A 14693-nucleotide genomic window follows, 5' to 3' on the forward strand; every position below is an offset into this window, starting at 1 on the left:
TGCAAAGTATCTAGGCATGACTTTAGATGTAAAGCTCAAGTGGAAAGAGCACGTGAAAATCAAAGCTGCTGAGCTGAATCTAAAGACGCAAAAACTCCAATGGCTAATTGGCAGAAACTCTGAGCTATCAACTCAAAATAAACTCCTCATATACAACCATATGGTCTTCAATTATGGGGATGTACCGCAAAGACCAACATCGACATTATACAGCGCCTCCAAAATAGAGTAATCAGGGGAATCGTTAAAGCTCCCTGGTACGTGCGTAATGAAGATCTGCACAAGGATTTAAATTTAAAAACCGTCTCAGACACAGCCAATTTCTGTGCAGTTAAGCATGCTGAAAAATTAAAAAAACACATTAACGCAGAAGCTTCTGTACTAAGCGATGAAGCAACTGTAAAAAGAAGATTGAAAAGAAAGAAACCTCAATACTTAGTTGTCAATATTGTTTAAGCTACTTCAAATTGTGAAATGAAAATTACTTATTAGTTTTATACTAGGTGTATTCTTTATGGAATGTAAATAAAAATTTATAACATTTCAATAAAAAAAAAAAAAAAAAATTAGATCTAGTAAATCAATCATTAAATTAAAAGTATACAGCGATTATCGTAAATTTGCTTTATCAAGCAGCCATTTTTAACTATCACGGTTTGGTCCCAATTTCATTGGTGGTTGGATATTTGACCCGTGAACTATTATAACATTTAAAAAAGTGGACTTATAAGCAAAAAAAATATGTAATATAATATAAACGCTTGAGTTTATGTGAACAAAATTAAAATACGAATGTACTAATCAAAAGACAAAATTCATTTCTCATTATTTAACAATGTTTTATTCTAATTTCGCATAAGTTATAATCCTATTAGGGTATTATATGATTATGAATTGTATATTAAAATAGCTAAACACATACAAAAATACATGTATGCATGCTTACTAAAACTAGCAAATAAAAGTAAATTTTTTTCCATAAACTACGTAATTTCACACAAATGAGTATTTCCATGATTCATACATTGGTACGGGTATTGTTATTCCTTGACAACACATACAAACAAATCTATACATATAAAGTTTATACAGATTAATGTAAAATGTGTCAATAATAACAATTTTTTCCTTTTTTTCAAATAAAAAATATAAAAATTTAAAATATATAAACTAAATTATTCGTAAAACGTTGTATACTTTTTTATTTACAGACAGTTGGCATTGAAATAACTGCCTAAGCAAAATCGACCAACTATTCATTAAGTAAATCTGACGAAATGCGTACACACATATTTGCATATGCAATATACGCGCATATGTATGTGTTCATCAACAAGTCTCTCACGTGAGCGGGCAGTGTGATTAGCTAAAATATTCGTTGTCATATTTACAATACACGAAGTGTACATATAATTTTGCACACATACGTATGTACATAAGTACTCGTATGTGTTATGTCTCTTAATCTACATAACTACATAGGTAACATAATTTTAAAATACAATATAATACAATACAATATGAAGACAGTAGAAATTCATATAAAATATATTCGAGTAATAAGAAACTTTTTTTTCTATCTCACTGGCAGTTGTTAAGAATATTATAACAGCTATGCACAAGTTTCTGATTAGCAGATGCCTCGCAGAACAAGTAAACGAGTTTTGTGACAGTGTTGGTAGCTTGACTAAACTTGGGCGACGACACATCGGAGAAAATTTAAAAGAAAATGCTAAGTTGTAATATTTCGAGCCACAGAAGTTTCTCAAGTACTGTTAAGTATGGTATGACATTTAGGAGTGTCTAGTGCCGAGAACTTAAAATTCTAATCATATTAACTAACAAGTCCTTTTGTTTAATATTCAACAACAACAACAACAAAATTGATATCAGGCTGGCATAGGTATATGAACGAAAATGCACATTTTCACATGCGTCCTGTGTTGCTGCTGTTCTGTCCCCATGACACTTGTGGATTTGGATTGCGCGCCGTCAGGCGCAATGAGTTTCGGTCGTCGTCTTCGAGTACATGCTCGTAGCCCTGGTTGATGGTGCCACCACCGTTAGAACCATATATTTGCTAGATAAGTAAATAAAAATGGGTTTAGTTAATACAATTTTCTGTAGGATATGTTAGAAATACCTCGCTTGGTCCACCATTTGAATTGAAAACATCCTTGATGCTAATGCCGGCATTGGAGATACGACCACTGCGCTGATTCGGTATGGCGCCATTGTTGTTTAACTGAAATGATAAGAAGAGTTGAAATAAAGTGATTAAATGAAGTGAACGCTTTTCCTATAAAGAAGGTAGTAGATAATTATGAGAGTAGTTGATGGAAAGAACATAGAAGGGAGTGACATCCGCGAACAGCTATCCCGCTGTCAGTGGATTTGATAGAATCAGTTGATTTGTTGACGTGATAATTGGTCATTTATTTCAATTTCTTTGAGACGACACAGCCAGAAACACTTTCCTGGATGCTGCAATCATGTAATCTATCATTTTTAGATGATGATAGAAAGAATCCGGTGCTGCTATAGAAAGAAGTACTCAGGCGCCAAATGCCAGCGACCCGCAGCTGCTTAGTGTGCAGCCTTTTATTTCTAAAGGTCCTTCTGTGTCCTTCTGCCCGAGAGGTGAACAGAAAAAATATTAACCCTTAACTGGTATCGTGGGGGCCGCGCAGACCCCACGCGTTTTATTTTTTTGAATTTCTTAAAAACTACGCATAGTACGCGGCTGCCATTTTGAGTAATCTCATTACGTCGCGACACGCGGCGGGTGTCGGACGTTCGGCGCTGAAGCTTTTACCAGAGCGGAGCTACGTACGTTGCGGGGGCCGTGCGGACCCCACTATACGTTGAAATACTTATGTTTTAGTTTATTTTTTCAAAGTTGATTTTATAAGAAATAAGAAAACATACATATGTTAGCTAAAGACTTTCGAAATATTAGTTTTTTTTTATTTTTATAGTGGTAAGAAAAAAATACCAAAAAAGTGTCCAAATTTTGTGATCTCTTGTAGTAAATAAGTTAAAAGAAGTATATGAATAAAAACTTATTAATTTCATAAAACAAGCTTGTTATTTGTCCTATCAAAATAATTCTTGAAAAAAATTGTAGACATTTGTGTCCTAGAATCTAGTTTTAATAGGGGACCGCGCGGCCCCCACGATACTAGTCTCGTTAGTCAAATTTACGATACCAGTTAAGGGTTAAGTTTCTTAATTCCTATGGCTTGTGGACATTTCATCATTTGCTTAGCCATAAAACTACTGGAAAATCAGACCACATTTTCGTATTTGCCTCTGTGCCAGTGTTACCACCAACCGAATCGAAAATGCTTTTATAAAGATCATGGATTTATAGAGGCTTGTACGTTGGTTTTATTTAGCCGCCAAGGAGTACTTTCTTGTTTCGAACAAAACATTTTAGGGTCTACCAATATCGCCTGTAAGTTTTAATAAACATACCATTATGGATTTAAAGAAATAAAGGGATTGCTGTTCGCGACTGGGGGGTAAAGTTCTTGATAATAAAAGTTCATCTTCCAAGTAATGAACAATTGCATCTTCAGCATGGATCAGCCTAATGAGAATTTAGCACAAAGGTTTTGATATTTAATATTTACGCCGAAGTTAAGGTCTATCCAATTTATTTAATCTTAACCATCAAGTAAGTCACTTACCGCTGCTGTAGTTGTAATTCCATATTCATTCTTCGCGCCTAATGTTTGCATTGCTGACTTACGCCGTTCCGCCATCACTGAGTTCTTTCGCACTTCCAGCGCTCGTATCGTTTCGGCGCGCATAGTCAAGCGACGCGTCAGTATCGGAGTTGCTGCATGAAAAAATATTTAGTTATGGCAGTTTCATCGCCTCACAAGTGCATTCCATTTTACCTGGATTATTTTCATCTGCAGTTAGTTTAAGGAAACGCTTCTTGAATGCCACATCCAAAGTACCGATTTGGCGACGCGGTTGTCGAGCCTTCTCCAGATTTTGTATTGTACGTCGGCGGGCAATACGATCGGGACCACTGCCTGAATCGTTGTCGTAATCACCATCGATTCCTTGAAGACGCTGCAAATTCTTGACGATCTCCACTGCATGCTGAAAATCGAGGAAAGTTAAAGCGAAGGAATAAATTGCATTCAAAAGTTTGTGAAACTAATTCTAGGAAATGCTGACCTTGTCTATAAGCGCATCTTGGGAAGTGTCCTCAGACTTCTTCTTGCAGAAATTCAGCTCGGTTGCGGCCAAAATATGCGAGAGTGTGCCAAAACGATGGAACAACATAGCGGTAAACTGAATGAACAGAATGAGCGCAAAGAAGAAAACGAATACTAAACCGATCGGTTCCAGTTGCAGATATTCCTTGGAAATATGAACCTAAAAGTTGGCAATGGTGAACAAACAAAAACAACCGATAAGATTACTTAATATTGATGTATGCATGAAATTTAGAAATTGAGAATTCAGGTTAGTTACATAACTTAATATACAAATTTAATTATAATTTTTTTTTTTTAATAAAATGAGAATTAGAAAAATTCTTCTGATTACCATTTTATGTGCAATGTGTGTGTGATTTCGAAATAAAGTAATATGATATGTTCAAGTATAGTAAATTTTTTCATTCATTTGATGTGATTGTTTGTTGGGTGATGGGTTCGTAAATGCTCGTTTGAGTAATGCCAGTGTTAAGAATTATGGTTTTGTGGGGGTGGCTTGCTTACAAGGGGTCGGGCACATCGGTGTTTGGTGTATTTGATGGAATGTAAATACTTATGTATGTATGCATGCTCAGGGCATGATGAGGATTTACTGTTGTTGTTGGACTTTGCTTGAACTGGACATGGTTGAGGTAGTGGTGGTATTAATTGTGTTTATTGTAAGAAAAATCAGGTTTTTTTGGGAGGTTATGTCAGATATCCAACATTGTGCTGGCTTTGTCAAATTATAATTTTTGTTTTTTGAAAGACAGATTTCAAGAAATGCTCGTATTAGAATTTTTCAACTGCAATTAGAAACTGTTTTTTTTTTTTTTTTAATTTACGCAATATAATTTTAATTTACATACTCGTATAATAAGACTCATTGAATTGACTAACAAAGCGAGAGCATTTAAGCTGATTTAGCATAAGCTGGCAAGTGCAGAGTTTAAATTTGATTTGTGATTTTCGAAACATTTATTTAAGATTTTAAAGCTAGTAAATAATTACTTTTACTTAAAATTAATGATGAAAGTTGGATGCATATATTCTTCGCAGAGTGTTTTGGCTACGCTTCTATGCCCTTTGTGAATTTGTGTATCTTGATGGTGTCCCTTACATGGTTTCTATCGAGTGGCGGTAGAATACAGTTTTTTCCTAGCTGCCTAACGGTGGGCACTGAACTTAGAATCTACGCTCGGTATGTCACGCACAATACTCAGCTACGCCATTCAAGATAGGGCAATGTGATGCCCAGGTGTTTACTATAACAAATATTTCGATATCTGCTCTTTAGAGGAAAAAACTTGTAGCTAACTAGTAAACTTCTAGTGAATTAAGAACCTCGATTATTTTGCATCTTTCCCTTCTTCAATTAAACAGCTTGTGTATTTCGCACGCCAATGCATTACGGAGCCCCAGTTGTTCCCAATGTTGAACTGTTTTTTCGCAAGTTCGGAGCTAGTACTAAATTCGGTAGATGAGAACTAGAACTTCAATTTTTCTCGAGGTAGTATAACAAGGTACCAATATATTTAGTAAACTTCAGTTTTAGGTGAACTCCTGTTTATTTATTAGGTATACTGCCTGAGAGGTTAACAATGCTTACCACGAAAATACTTTTGTCTTTATCGATGGTAAGTCGTGTGGTCGATGAATTTACTTTTTATGCGGCTGACGGGAAGAGAAGAAACTATCCTGCACAATTCGGATTAATTAAGTGGCTGCGCCAAGACATTCAAACATTGAGCGAAATTAAGCGTAAGATTGAATTAGAAATGAAGCAAAAAAGGTGGATAGTTATGGGAGGAAGGTACTTGAGGGATATGCTCTTATGAGCTTACATAAGAAAGGTGGAGTTTCATTAAAAGTGTTAACTTAAAAATGATATATCCTCAACAGGCAAGATGTCTATTCGAGTCTTACTATAAAAGGGTTTATATTCAGCCATTCTTTGGAGCTCCTACTTGAAGACTGCACTAACTTTCATATTCCTGTTTTTTTGTGATCCTCCAACTCACAAGGTTAACTCAGGGTATTAACTTTTAAAGTCAATTACTTTGATTGAATTATTTTTTAAGCTGCTTGGTGATTTTTATGAACAAAACGATGTTAATTTGAACTAGTTTTCGTTTCTTAGCTCAAATCCCTCATTGTAATATGTATATTTGCGCCAAAGCAGTGTAGTTTCAGGCATTTTGACTAGCTAGAAATCTTCTCTATCTCTTTACAGCCCATTAACAGGATGTGTAGGTAAAACATGACGCTGACCTCAAGATGTAAAAAATTAATAAAATACTCGACATAGTGAATTAAAATTGCGTTTCATAATTACAGCATAGCGACTTACGCACAAGTTTTTAAAATCTATTTTTTCCTTATTTAATTTTAATAATTTTTTCATGAAAATATGTCTCGTTCTACTGTAAAAATCATACAAATCAAAGTTTTCACAATTGTGAAAATTAAAAAAGAAATTCAACAAATTGCCATAAAAATCTCATACTTTTTAATCAGAATCGCGTTGATTATTCGTATAAATTTTCATGCATATTTTCTTCTGTTCTTATAACGAAGACTTAAAATTTTTTTGTATTTGGGAGTAATCAGGCAATACCGTCAAAACTGTCAAAAAAGAAGCCAATTTTGGAGGCACTCCAATCTTTAATTGGGCTATAATACTGCATACTCAGAAGTCTTTTAAAAACTTGAATTAAGATGTAGATGAAAATTCGTCGAATTGGAATGAACTATATTTTCATGAAAATTTATTAGAATTAAACAAGAAATAAATATTTTGTTAAAACTTGCTCATAATTCCCTGGGTTATGCTTATAAGTTATTATTACGGGTTTCAATTTCAGCTTTAAAAGTTTTAATTTTTATTTATTTATTAGTTTTTGTCATTTATTGAAATTTTTCAGTGGTGTTGAATTCCAAAGATGTTTGTTGAATAATAAATGCAGTACTCCGGAACTTAATGCATTGTCTAATTCGCACCTGCTTGAATTCGCTTTCTCTATGTGTGCAAAATTTTGTAAAAATTTGAAATTTAGTTCTTAAAATGGTATTTATATAATTGCTAATATTTTAACTGCCTAATTTGGCTTGTTTCCTATATTTTAGTCTTTGCAATGTAAATTCAACTTAACAAATAAACATCCCCCATTCCTTAATAGCTTCAATAAAAGAAAACATTTTGATAGATCAATCAATATCAGCTGGCTTGTATGTCGAAAATAAATTTAGTGGGTTGGTTATGCTATACATTAGATTATCCCATTTTGGAAATACATTTATAGTAATTCACGCCAAAGCCACTAAAAAAATTATAGCAGTAGAGGGGGCACATTAGGTGCATTAGACTAATGGACAACGTCATGTGGACTAGGCCTAAACCCTACCAAGACTGAACTGGTATGATTTACTGGGGAATATTATTTGCACTATACGGAATATTAGTTTGGTGCCCGGCACTTGATAAAAATATTATTGTGAACAGATTGGCTCGTATTCAAAGAGCAGGAAGCTTATGTATAAGCAGAACCACTTCTACAGAAGCACTAAACGTAATTTGATTTTTATTACCAATTGACTTACATAACAACAAACTAACTAACTAAACAACTAACTGCTCAACATTGAGGCTCAGGGAATTTGCCCTCCTCAAAACATTCAATAAAGGTCATTCGACTATACTAGAAAAACTGTCCGCTATTACAGTTACTACAGATTTTTTTAAGATTTTAATAAACTCTTTACTACAATACAATATTACTTTCAAAAGAGGACTGGGACAGTGGTGCGACAAATTATGAAAAAAGAGTCAGTGCATCCTTTCGCTTGCCTGATCACTGCAGTGTCTTTCAGGCAGAAGTTATCGCCTAAGATAGGGCTTATTGCGCTTAAAGAAAAGACCCCTAACTACGATGGAAGTATTCAAATGATATGTATGATAGTATGGATAGTCAAATGATTAATATATAGACACTCCATAATTACTCCTAATGGCCGTTGGAGGCAATTACCTTTTTGCCAATAAGTAGGCAAACTTGGCTAGAATGGAACCAAGAGGACTCACAAATAGGGTTGCCGAAATTAAGAAAATTTTAAACTCACAGGTTGCTTCAGAGAAACTCAAGAGTGTAAAGGATGAACTCCAGTGATGTCACAATGGGACTATTCAGGACTAAGTGTGTCATGACAGCCACTTAAGGGTGGAGCCTGGTTTATGAGGTCTAAAAATTGCATCTCTTTGCGATTTTTTTTTAAGGAAAAAATTAATTTAGCACTGCAAAGTTTTTTCTATCTTTTAACATTTAAAAAGTATAAAAAATTTTTGTACTGGTTAAAATAAGTTGAAAAAAATGTTTAACATAGAAATTAGTAGAGCGCTGCAACGCTGGAGTTTCCAACTGGCGTACAAGATACAGCTCGTAATTATTATCTAAAGCAAAAAATTCAAACGGATAAAGTTTGTACTATAGCTGTCCGATCACAGCGTAACTACCTAACGCTCGCCTACCTATGGCTTTGTATCTACGGAAATATTGAGAATTAGGCTCTGTAACTTTGTGTGAATATTCTGAAATATATTAGGAATCGCTTAAAACGAAAAAAAAAATAGATTTTTTTGACCTTATAAACCAGGCTCCCCCCTTAACCTAACCTAACCCAGAGGGTTAAATGAAAAATGATTTATTTTATTTATTTGTTGTTTGTTTTCAAAAACTGTTCTCTGATCATCTAAGTAGTATTAATTTGCAACATACAAATGCACAAACAAAGCGAACACAAAGTGAAAAGGTGGTGAGCATTTAAGGATGTAAAAAAGTGCAGTAAAAGTGAGAAATATTTTGTATAAAATATTGGCTTCCAATTGGGAATAGACTTAAAGTTAATAAATATTCTATGCATGCAAATTTGTGTAAAAATATATACTCATGCCATTTTTATAAGAATATGTAGGTAGCACTTTTTTATTTAGTGAATTTAGTGAACATATTTTAATTTTTTTTATATATATTTACAGCAGCCAACCAGCACCAAGAATTAGTAAACAAATTGTTTGCGTGTTATAAACATTTTTTGATAAGTGATGCCATTTTAAAAAACATTGACAATATCGAGTAATCAAATTATTGCAGTTTGAATGTACTGTAGTTCTAATAAACAGGGTGAGAATTCTCATAGACATATGAGATTATATTTAATTTGAATTTGACAGCCACAGCCGAAATTTTGCGTATGCAAAAGCCATTTGCCAATTAAGAGCACTCGAAACGTGTGTCTTGGCGTGTAAGTAAATTTTGACAGCGGAACGAAAGGTTTTTAATATTGTTAAATACATACATACAATACAGATCAACTAAAAAATTGATTAAAAATTAAAAGAAGGAAACGAGCAGGTGAGCGTGAAGGTAAGGTAGGTAAGTAAAGTTTAGTTTTGGTTTTAGTTATTACTTTAGTTTTTTGGTTTTAAAATTTGTTGCAATTAGAAGAAGTATATAAAAAGTTCTTTTTACAATAAATTGAATGTACAGACATAATTAAATGTAAACAAAAATTAAAAGTTAAAAACGAAAAGATGTACAGCATAACGATGACACAACAGTTAGAAAAAGAGTGTAGGAAAAACACAGATTTTCTTTGAATTTGAAAAATACAGCCGATAAGAACCTCTGATGTTTCTTCAATATACGTTATATTGGTCTTGACGCCCAGTGGCCAGACAATATGTAATTTATCCTTGTTCAGTTGAAGCAAGAAAACAATCAAGACGAACAAGGCGTTGGCCATGAAAAACGCGAAGACGGACTTGTTCCTCAGCTCTATAAGATCGGATGCGATCCGTGCCTGTTCGTTGGTTTTTCGGTTAAGTTTATTAAATTTTTAAATTTCGAATTCAGTTTTCGAAATATTTCGTTCAATTTTCGTTTTAAGAGTTTTTAGCGTTTTTTTATCGTACGATTATCGTCAGTTTCAGTTGTTGTTTTTTTGTTTTTGGTTTATCACATCACCGCACAAAGCATTTATTTTTTAAGAATATATATTTTTGTTGAATGTTTTATTTTTTAATTTTTTATGAAATTTTAATTTTCCATTTGTTTGGATAATTTGTAAAAATATGAAAAAAGGAGAAAAGAAAAAAGAAATATGTTAGTATTATTGTCAATTGGGGATTTCTTTTACGATAACGTCAAATGCAGCTATACTTTTTAAAAGGGCGTACTTATAAAGGGGTTTGCAAAAGATGCGCTTGAACTTTGTTCGGCAAATCTACAGCTGTCAAAATTAGCTGAAATATTGATTTATTAACTTTTTTTTCATGTATTTATTGCTTTACGTCATTTGACGCTACGCGCGAAATCCCCTTGCCGAAATTTACCTCTTGTGTGGATTCATCGTAGGTTATGTTTGTGCGTACACCAAAGGGCCATTTAACGTGTATGTTGTCCTTGTTTAATTGCAACAAGAACACAATTAAAACGAAAAGTGCATTACACATGAAAAAGGCGAACACCGAAGAGTCGCGCAACTCTTTAAGATCTTTAGCAATTCTAGCCTAGAAAATTCATGTCGATTAATAAAAAATAAAACAATTAAAAGATTGAGAAAAATATAGCCATGCTTTTTAACTAAGCATAATCGCTTACGAAGAGCGCTGGAAAGTGGAGAGTTTTCCATTTAGAAAAATTTCAAATGTCAATTAAAAAAATTTCAGGAATATATTGGTGTACGAATGATTTTTTCAATCCACCTTTTAATTTCACTTACGGCAACACGCAACGTAGCCGCATTGTAGAATAATTTGAAAATTACCTGCTCGATGGGATCGTTATCAATAGGGAATAGATACTTGTCAATCAAATCCTTCCAGAATTGAAGTTCAGTGCTGGACAAAAAGTCAACCTCGCCCTTGCGCAAGTCTTGATCCTCAATCCAGTAAGGATTCGTCAAGAAATCTCGTTCCTGTCGCGGTTCCGCTGACGTATCCGAGTCCGATTCCTCTGACTCATCGCCTGACTTTTCTGCCACCGAGGACAATAAGTGGTGGTCTTTGGAGCCGCTCGATGTTGTACGTCGTCGGTCGTGTCGAGAATGGCCATGTGGATCTAAAGTGTGCTCCAAAGCTTCCAATCTGGTTTTGATTGTGTCCAATGAATCAGCGATTGCGGTAAGTTGTGCCTTCTCGTCGGTAGTCTTGCCATGTGTACACAGTATGCAGCGAAATAGACCGGCTAGTGAGAATTCAATGGAACCCTCCTCGTCAGCATTATCGCCAATGCCACTTTGCAAGAAACTCAACATGCTCTTCTGTTTCACACGTTTGGTGGCCTCTTCAGCTGCTTTCTTTTCAGCTTCAAGTTCCTTTTTCGTTTTCTTAGCGACCACTTCACGCGTACCCCACGAAACCACATTCAAATTGATGATCGAATAGAGAATGAGCAAAAGGTACATAGATGGTATAGATAGCAAATAGATGAGACCTGCTAAAATGCACCAAAATTCTTGCGGATGCAAGCACGCTGCTATCCAAAACGAAGTCGTCATAGCAATTAAGAATATAGCCGACGGCGAGCCGATACCGTCCTCGCCCAATTGCAAGGCCGTACCCACGATCACAGCCATCATAATGAGCGCATACGCCGTGGATAGTACTTGTGCTATGAATAATTGTATATTCGATTTACAAGTGAAGCAGACCAACATGAAGAGCAATATTGGCACAATGTTGTAATGGAAGGAAGTCCAGTTGTCGATGCGAAAGGCGGCTACAAAAGCACCCACCAACATAAGAAAAATTGTGCCAGGACCCAAAATGGTGCCACCAATCAACATCATTTGGTAGAAGATGTAGAGTAGCGAGATGTTGTCGTTGATCTTTATGGTACGCTTAGCATCACCGAGCAAATCCATAATGTTGGCAATAGTGGAAGGCACCCAGCGACGACGTTGATTATAAAACTCGTTGAAACCTTCGGGGCAATGAGTGTACGCATCGGAGGCAGCTGAGTATTCGACACGATAACCACGTTGCAATAGTAGAGTACAAAGCCAACGATCTTCACCCTGATCGTATTGTACGTAATGACGCGCCTGATCCGAGCGTGTAGTATACTTTTTCATGACATTATCGTCCATCAGGGCTTTGCCTCGGAAAAGCGAGAAACAACCAGGACTACAAAGCACGCAACCGATCATGTGTTCAGTGGCCTTTTGCAGCCAATGACCAATAGCATACTCGAACAGTTGATACCACACCATAGGACCAGAGCCGACTGGATGAATGCGTCCACATGCTGCGCCCAGGTTACGATTCTTCTTCATCAAATCGATTAGTAGGGTTACAGCGTTCGGTTTGAAATCAATGTCGCCATCTAGTGTGAGCAGGTAAGTGTTTTGTGCGATTTCATCTTTACGATCTGCCGATATTGGCAATTCAATAAGACGATGGCCGAGCAGATAATACATGTACATGACTTGCGACCAACGTTTACGATGACGAATACGATCCTTGTCCTTGAGATGTGTAATGAATTTAGTCTTACCAGGCAGCGTCCACACTAGACGACCACCATAGGGGGTTGGATACTTTTTGGGCGGCCGCAAACGTATAGTGGTTTGATGGATTTCAGAAGCCGCCTCATCCATGGTAGCCACGAGCAACTTGACGAACCGGTTGACTTGGATGTCGTCGTCGCTGTGATCGGAAATTTCAAAGGCGTCATCGAAAAAAGTGTGCGCTGGAGGGGAAAAGAAGTGTTTTTTGTTTAAAGAGGTAGCATTTTGTGGAGAGAAAGCGAAAGCTATGAGAAGCGTAGGGGGCCACTAGGGTGTGTTTCATTTTGCACGTCATTTACTCACTTTCAAATTCATAGTAGTCAGGATCGACAATACGCAAATATTTTTGGGCAACGCGACGCGCACACTGATCCTCATCCATGCGCATAATACTTTTCAAGAACTCCATCATTTCATCTTTGGTTTCGTGCCACATAGTAGCGCATGCATAGATTCTCGTTATATGATCTGAAGACTTAATCGTTGGCTTATTTTGTATGGCTGAACCGTCGGTGTGCACTGAAATTGTTTCGTAGTACTCATCGCCCTTCTCCTTTTCAATTTCCGAGAGGTCCTGTGAGGAAGCACATAAAATAAATTTCCTTTTTTCAAGATTAGTATCCTACTTACCTCCGTCTTTACATCAGCCTGATCATCTCTGCGTCTATTCATGGCCATAGATTGGTCTATCAGGAGCGCTGAATACATTGGTCGCACGAACAATTTCTCCGTTGTGGCCAAACGTTCACACTTCGGTGTCCAGATGTGTAACGAAATCCAGGTTTGACTGAGCAACCATAATATCCACGCCCATGCCATTTGCTGTGTCACAAAATCATTGAATCGGAAGTTGCGTGGACTTGTGAAAAACAGATAGTCTGGTATGGTATCATGGAAGAAACATGGATCATCAATTCGTATGCCACAGGCTGCGATTAGCAATGAAACCGTAATTGGTATTGTCAAACTAACGGGAAAGGCATAACTGAAGCCTTGTATGAGAATTTTACAAGCGAATTTGCCGAAAATATAGCAAAGGTAAGCGCCGAAAACCTGCAGCAAAAGTACGTAGATGACTGTATTGTGCGCGGCGTCAATCTCTATGCTATCGATGTTGGCCGCATCTAATGTGTCCGGCAAATTGCCAGTCAAACTGGTAGCTAATTCGTCCACCAAAATTTTATGTGGCCCCAGAGCATCACCACACATTCTGAAAATGTCACCGGGGTCATCACCTTGCGCCCAAAAGATAAGCAGTACCAGACAAAGAAACAGTAAAATCTTCCATAATGAAATGAACATGTGGCAGAAGTAGCGTGTACTGCGCATCTCTTCCTTTATGCGTCCCATTGAGCGCACCAGTCCTATAGGCGACTGTGGGGAAACATAGTTTTCCCACCAGCCACAAGAGATCATAATGCAAGCGATTGGTATGACCCACAATTCTGGACGGTTCTCGAGCAGTGGCCATATAACGAATCCAGTTACTTGTGCCGCAATCGCTGCCAGATCGATAATAACTTTCACGGCACGTTTGCCTTCCTTCGCATTACGCGACAACAGTCCCAGTATACCGGGTATGACGCACAAGCAGTTGGTCAACATGGCGCCCTGTATGGCATCGATTTGAGGCAGCACCACGAACATCAGTAGAGCTGTGCCAAAACAACTGAGACTCTCCATCAGCGTTACGAAAAGAAAGTGACCAGTTTTGGGCGCACGAAATGTCTTAAAGAAGCAAATACGTGCCGAACGTATGAAGGATCCAATTTCGGGTAATGCGTATGCAATCAATAAGGCCCAAATCCAAGCGATACGCTCCTCTTCAGGCAACTTGACTACGAATGTTTTGTCGCGGCCCTATTAGAAACGAAATGTCACAGATAAGTATCAGTAAAGAAGAAGAGTAAG

At 36.6% G+C, this 14693-nt stretch overlaps 1 protein-coding gene across 2 annotated transcripts in view; it reads right to left on the minus strand.

Moving 5' to 3' along the window:
- Positions 1 to 879: 879 nt before the first annotated feature.
- Positions 880 to 14693, minus strand: part of LOC129245694 (chitin synthase chs-2) — a 78308-nt gene continuing 64494 nt past the window's right edge. Inside the window, exons 4-12 of one of the 2 annotated variants that reach the window (XM_054884045.1) lie at positions 13413 to 14642; positions 13086 to 13356; positions 11040 to 12964; positions 9897 to 10073; positions 4195 to 4395; positions 3906 to 4116; positions 3693 to 3844; positions 2144 to 2245; positions 880 to 2080 (exon numbers count right to left, since the gene is read on the minus strand). In XM_054884045.1, coding sequence (XP_054740020.1) covers positions 1928 to 2080; positions 2144 to 2245; positions 3693 to 3844; positions 3906 to 4116; positions 4195 to 4395; positions 9897 to 10073; positions 11040 to 12964; positions 13086 to 13356; positions 13413 to 14642 — 4422 coding nt within the window. In that variant the 3' untranslated portion in view covers positions 880 to 1927. Of the gene's footprint in view, positions 2081 to 2143; positions 2246 to 3692; positions 3845 to 3905; positions 4117 to 4194; positions 4396 to 9896; positions 10074 to 10605; positions 10783 to 11039; positions 12965 to 13085; positions 13357 to 13412; positions 14643 to 14693 lie in introns of both variants that reach the window. The other variant, XM_054884036.1, reaches the window with a different exon arrangement.

Source organism: Anastrepha obliqua, chromosome 1, assembly GCF_027943255.1.
Source record: "Anastrepha obliqua isolate idAnaObli1 chromosome 1, idAnaObli1_1.0, whole genome shotgun sequence".
Lineage (NCBI taxonomy): Eukaryota > Metazoa > Arthropoda > Insecta > Diptera > Tephritidae > Anastrepha > Anastrepha obliqua.